Source organism: Eublepharis macularius, chromosome 14, assembly GCF_028583425.1.
Source record: "Eublepharis macularius isolate TG4126 chromosome 14, MPM_Emac_v1.0, whole genome shotgun sequence".
Lineage (NCBI taxonomy): Eukaryota > Metazoa > Chordata > Lepidosauria > Squamata > Eublepharidae > Eublepharis > Eublepharis macularius.
The window spans coordinates 45,252,318-45,258,317 of NC_072803.1; the positions used below are offsets into that span (position 1 = coordinate 45,252,318).

A 6,000-nucleotide genomic window follows, 5' to 3' on the forward strand; every position below is an offset into this window, starting at 1 on the left:
ATGTATGGAGTGTCAGCTGTTTACGGAGTGATGCCCTAGATAACTTGGGGGGGGGGAGGGCAGCAGTAGAGGAAACCAGATGGGGAGGATCCCTCTCTTGATCCCAGAGCATTTGCACTGAATTCTCATTCTGTGGAACTGGGCATCCTGAGATAGCAAAAGCCTGTTGTTTCTTCTTCCAATTTTTCTCTCCCCTCCTTTTTAAAAATTCAGACAATGAAATCGTGTGCTTCCTAAAAGTGCAGTTAGCGGAAGCCATCAACCTCCAGGACAAGAACCTGATGGCCCAACTCCAGGAGACCATGCGCTGCGTAAGCCGCTTTGACAACAGGACCTGCCGCAAGCTGCTGGCTTCTATTGCAGAGGATTACAGGTGCCCTTCACTGTTCAACTGGAGCAACAGATGTTGTTCTTCATCTTCCCGTTTGGGGCAGAATTGTATTGCTGCTTCTTGCGGGGCGGGTGCTTTAAAATTCCTCCTTAGTACGGCGTTAATTTGATTGAGAGCTAGTGTAATTTGCTGCTTGTCAGGCTGCTCTTGAAGACTGCTTGAAAGTTTCAGTTAGGGCAGAATGTACCCGCTCGCTTAAAGATGGGGACGGAGCCTATATAACATCTATGCTGGCCATTCTGCACTAGCTGCCTGTTTGCTTCCAAGCTCTACCGAGCTCACCGTTGCAAGCCCTGCACTTCTGTGGGGCACATGCTGTCTTCCTCCCATGCATTCCTTTGCATTCAGACAGTTTTGTACTCTCCTCGTTGGGTGGCTTGATCCTACACCCTGATCCTACATAATTTTTTAAACCTTGCATGCTGCTTTTTTGTTGGCCAGCTGAGCCTGCAGATAGGAAGGTATAATATCTCACAGGAAATGTTTGGACAATTGTGCCTGTAGTTTTATTGGTAACTTGAGGAGCGACCTTACCTCAAGTGCTGTTCCAAGGATAGATAAGATCTGTGCAGCCTGTGCTGCCAAAACAATCAGTTTATTCTCAGGTTAAGCCCAAGCTGGTTGAGAACGACAGAGCACATGCAGGTTGCAAGGGGGGCTCTGAGTACCTTCCTTCTGGTTCTGTTGGACCAGCACCACTTCCTTCCCCACAGGAAAATGCTGGCAGGTGTACAGCAGAAGAAAGATCCCCATCCCAGTGACTCCAGTTGAATTCCTTCTGAGTTTTGCTCGGAGCCACGACTCTCACTAATCCCAGGGTTTGTCCTGAAGAGCATGCTTTCTTCCTTCCAGGAAAAGGGGCCCGTACTTTACATATCTGACTCGATGTCGCCAAGGCCTGCAGACAACCCAGGCTCACCTAGAAAGGCTGCTGCAGAGAGTCCTGCGTGACAAAGAGGTGGCCAACCGATACTTCACCACTGTGTGTGTGCGGCTGCTTTTGGAGAGCAAAGAGCCAAAGATCAGAGAGTTCATTCAAGGTAATCATGCTGGTGTGTTAGATCCAAGCAGTGTCAGGTTTGGGTCTCAAGAGACACTTGGGTTCAGTTTTATCTGTTCAACCCTGAAGCTTCAGGATATTATGCCCGTCTCCCTGCATTATTGGCAAAGGCGCTTGTGTTGATAAAGTTTTGGCAGTGATTGGATGAGCAGTTCTGCTATTACAGGAGGGTTTGGCAGATAGATACAGAGGCATAACCCTTGCTTGTCATTGGCTGAGTTAGCCTGATAACGTCAAAGATTCTAGGAAAGGCATGGTAAGAAGAAGTAGAGTGGGAATGTATTGGTTCTGTCTGCTTAAGATCCAGTTGTAACCCTTTGGCAGCGGCCCTAACGCAGGGATGGGAGTGCCTTTGCAAATTAATGGTGTATCCACACTGCCAGGCTTTAACTATTACATCTTTGCTGGTGGAACCCTGTGAGTTGTAGATTTTAGAGGGCACTGAAGGATTTCTAGGGAAGGGTTGGAGTGCCCCTGCAGTATGACACTTCCTCTGCTCTGCTCTGCTCTGTGGCTAAAGATTTCCAGAAGCTGACTGCAGCAGATGACAAGACTGCCCAGGTGGAAGACTTCCTCCAGTTCCTGTACGGGGCAATGGCCCAGGACGTCATCTGGCAGAATGCCAGCGAGGAGCAGCTCCAAGATGCCCAGCTGGCCATTGAGCGCAGCGTCATGAACCGCATTTTCAAGCTGGCCTTTTACCCTAACCAGGATGGAGACATCTTGCGTGACCAGTGAGTGAAATGCACATCTGCATATGGTGTCCTGTAGCTTAAGAAAAATCCTCCTTGTGGTGGTCTCTTCTGCCTGGAATTTATATTTGGTCATGAGGTTTTTTAAAAACTGCTTTCTGCTCTCCAACCAACCAGTCACGCAGATGAACTTGGTATACGCATTTGCTCACTTGTTCATCTTTGCCCTGAACTTAGTGGCTGAGTTTTCGTTTGAGTTAAGGAATTATAGTGGAGTCGTATTTAACGGGCTGAACTTTTATAATCTCCAATGAGAAAAATCTGCCCCAACATCAAGTGTGGGACTAAGAAGGGAAAAGATGACTTGACCACCTCCCCTGTGCCAGTCTAGATGCAAAAGAAGCTTAATACGTTTCCTTCTAGGCTGCTAGCAGATTATTTCACACTGCACACATAAAGAGGGAGTATTCTTTTCTTTCAGAAGCCTCAGCCATTTCTTGGAGGCTTTGCAGTATGTAAAAAAAAATAGTTTACATAAAACTGATCACACAAAATCCCAATATGTGAACAATTTAAAATCTTCTATAGATGGGTAGCCCTACATGAGAAGAGCTTTGATGGACCCTTCCCCCAGTCTCCTTGTGGACTATGGAATTTTTTTTTGGCAAGGAATCAGTGTTTAAAGGCAGCATAGATGCATAAAAAACCTCTTTTATTGGGAAAGTAGCCTTTACCATATTTTGCGTCTTGTATCTCTTATTTGTTTCCCCCGCCTCTCTTTGGTTTCTAGGCTTCTCCACGACCACATCCAGAGGTTATCTAAAGTAGTAAGCGCAAACCACAAAGCACTTCAGATACCCGAGGTAATGCACTGCGAAGTCCCCAGGAGGGCAAGCAAAAAAGATGATACAGCAGTAAATGTCACTTAAGTGATGGTCTCGGAGAATCCTCTTAAGAGCTGTCCTTGACTTGATGCTGAATGCCATCATGGCAGCCTCAAGGCACTTCCTAAAGTTTGGTGCCGTTATAGAGAAGGCCTTATTTGCATGGTCACCCAACAGATGTTGGCTGGGAGTGGCATGTGGTAAGGGACCACAGAGGCAGCTCTTTTAAGTGTGTGAGCAGGTTTGTATTGGAGTGATTTTTCAAGTGGGAGGGCCTTTAAAGTCAAAACCAGCATTTGAAACTGGGTTGGATAGCTGATGAAATTGCCATGAACTTGGCACAATATGTTTCTCCTGGCTAGTTTAGTTAACATGCATTACATTTTCCAGACCCTGTTCAAAAATAGCCCCGCATAGACATATTACAGTAGCCAAGCTTGGTTGTAACTAAAGCATGACCTGTGGCTGAAAGAGACATTACCTTCTTTCCTTTGTAGGTCTATCTCCGGGAAGCTCCTTGGCCTTCAGCACAGTCCGAGATCCGCACCATTAGCGCCTACAAGACCCCTCGGGATAAACTGCAATGTGTCCTGAGAATGTGCTCCACCATCATGAACCTGCTGAGCCTGGCTAATGAAGACTCGGTCCCTGGAGCAGATGATTTTGTTCCCGTCCTCGTGTTTGTGCTCATAAAAGTAAGCACTCTTTTCCTCCACTGCTACTCATTTAAAAACCTATGCCAGAATGTGGTTTTGTCTTTCCATCAGCAGAAGGCAGATTTTTTTAAGGCATCATTGAAAAAATGGTGGGCAGAGTTTCCATGCCCAATAACTGCAAGGGGAAATTGTGCCCCCCCCGTACAATCTTCTACAAGCCCCAGTTTGTGTTCGGGGAATGGCTCCTATTTATGGCAGTCTCTCATTCAGTGCAGAGATGCATGAAACAGCAGTTACTTGTCAACTCTTTTACAAAGATGGCTGACTACCAGGCTGCATTCAGACCCCTAAAGAACTGTGGCTTGTTTAAGTTGTCATTTGTGTTGCATCCTCTGGTTTAACCCACCAGACATAAGTAAAAGGCCACAGTTTGCCTGCTTCTTGCCTTCACTTGCCAGTAGGGAAGACAATCCTACTGGACTGCTATCTCAGCGGCCAGAGGGCCACATAGGTGAAGCCACTCAAAGCAGTGGCTTGCAATTCAGACATTGCCACAAGCTTCAATTTAATACTAACTGTAGTTAAAAGAGACCAGATGTAAACCATGGTCTGAAATCCAAGCTTGGTGCCCAACTAGCAAACTGATGCCATTGGGCCACCAGCATTCAGATATACTACTAATAGGGTTTGGAAAAGGCATCGTTTATAAATGGTGGCTGAATGCAGCCCCAGGATTCAAGCATATCTCCCTCTTTACAGCATATGAACCTTGATCTTGTCTCCTGCCTTCCTACTTTGATGTCGAAGAATGGATTTTATTTCTTAAATAGTATTGTGAACATGCTTGTCTAGTCCTTGTAATGTATGCCTGCTTCTTCCCTCCTCCAAGGCCAACCCACCCTGCTTGCTGTCCACAGTCCAATACATCAGTAGTTTCTATGCCAATTGTTTAACTGGAGAAGAATCATATTGGTGGATGCAGTTCACGGCAGCTGTGGAGTTCATAAAAACTATCGACGATCGCAAGTGATCCAAGCCCAGCATTTGCCAAATGGAGCTGCCTACTGAGAAGGACCTCTAAGAATGTATGTCACCTGTGACCCCCACCCTCCCTGGCTATGATGGGGGGAGACTTCTGAGTGTAAATATCTGTACAGAATTCAGGCATTTTAAAACAAACCTTTACTAATCATATTAGTTTCAGTAGGGTGGATTGGGGGTAATGGTTTGGTGTTTTTTCTTTCTCTTCTCCCTTTCATCCCACCCCTTCCTTTAGAAACCTAGCACTGTGTCAAATCACAATGAAAAGGGACCATGATTTATAGATATTCTGGAGCCTCCAGGCCTTTTGCAGCCACAAATGTCTTGTAGACATCTTTTTCTAACACTTCAATTCACATCTTTGGTTTTTAACTTAGAAGGCATGCACTTTCTAACAATCCATATTTAGTATATTACATTTGGGGGGGGGGGGGTAAGAGGAAAGACTTGTGGATAGCTTGCAGCAGGTGGGGGGCAAATCAGACATGAAAACCATGTACACAGATAACCATGATTTTATTTTAAACCACCTCTGCCACAGTCGGCCTTGTTAACCTGCCTGCCTAGCAAAAAGGACACAGCTCCCATTTTCTGGGCAAGTGCTGTGACCTCTGCAGAGGTGGGGGTGGGGGGGGCAAGTCTGAGTATTTATTAAAAGGTCAAAGTGTATGGAACGTGTACTAAAACTGGAATTTTTCACAGGGCTTTCTCATTAGCAAGCTTTCTTTTTTCTTCCTTATAAATTTTGGACAGGGCATTAGAGTATTCCTTTATTGCACGGAAGTGGTAAGGTTTTGGCTTTTATAAAGAGAAGGGACTGTTTTGAAAAGATATAATATAAAAAGCATCAATACATTTTTGTTTTGTTTTTTTTCTTTCTGAAATACTGTGTATACTGTAAAAACCCCCAACAGAATTTTCCCTATGAAACCAGAAACTGTAATATATATTTTGATTATTCATATTAAATACATACGCCAGGGGTTTTGCTGACGTCTCATTCCTTTGTTTACATGTTCTTTCTGTATTTGTCACTGTAGGGTTTACTGTTTTATATGTAATTTCCTTTCCTCTGTTTTCACTAAAGGGGCACCAAAGCCAGGAATTCAGTATTCACATCACTGGATCATCTTTTACCTGCCTCCCCAACGTGAACATTAGGAGCAGTGAACCCAGATTAACATTTACCTCTAGTTTGTTAGCAAGAGGGCCCTAGCCAGTCAACCACATTGTCTATTTTCTGCCTAATTCTCAGTGATTTCTCTCCATCCTGAAA

At 44.9% G+C, this 6,000-nt stretch overlaps 1 protein-coding gene across 6 annotated transcripts in view; it reads left to right on the forward strand.

The window, feature by feature from the left end:
- Window positions 1–5,708, forward strand: part of GAPVD1 (GTPase activating protein and VPS9 domains 1) — a 44,936-nt gene extending 39,228 nt beyond the window's left edge. For all 6 annotated transcript variants that reach the window (XM_054997512.1, XM_054997513.1, XM_054997514.1 and 3 more), the window contains 6 exons: window positions 214–373; window positions 1,244–1,431; window positions 1,972–2,185; window positions 2,934–3,006; window positions 3,525–3,722; window positions 4,573–5,708. In XM_054997512.1, coding sequence (XP_054853487.1) covers window positions 214–373; window positions 1,244–1,431; window positions 1,972–2,185; window positions 2,934–3,006; window positions 3,525–3,722; window positions 4,573–4,713 — 974 coding nt within the window. In that variant the 3' untranslated portion in view covers window positions 4,714–5,708. The remainder of the gene's footprint in view (window positions 1–213; window positions 374–1,243; window positions 1,432–1,971; window positions 2,186–2,933; window positions 3,007–3,524; window positions 3,723–4,572) is intronic.
- Window positions 5,709–6,000: the final 292 nt, after the last annotated feature.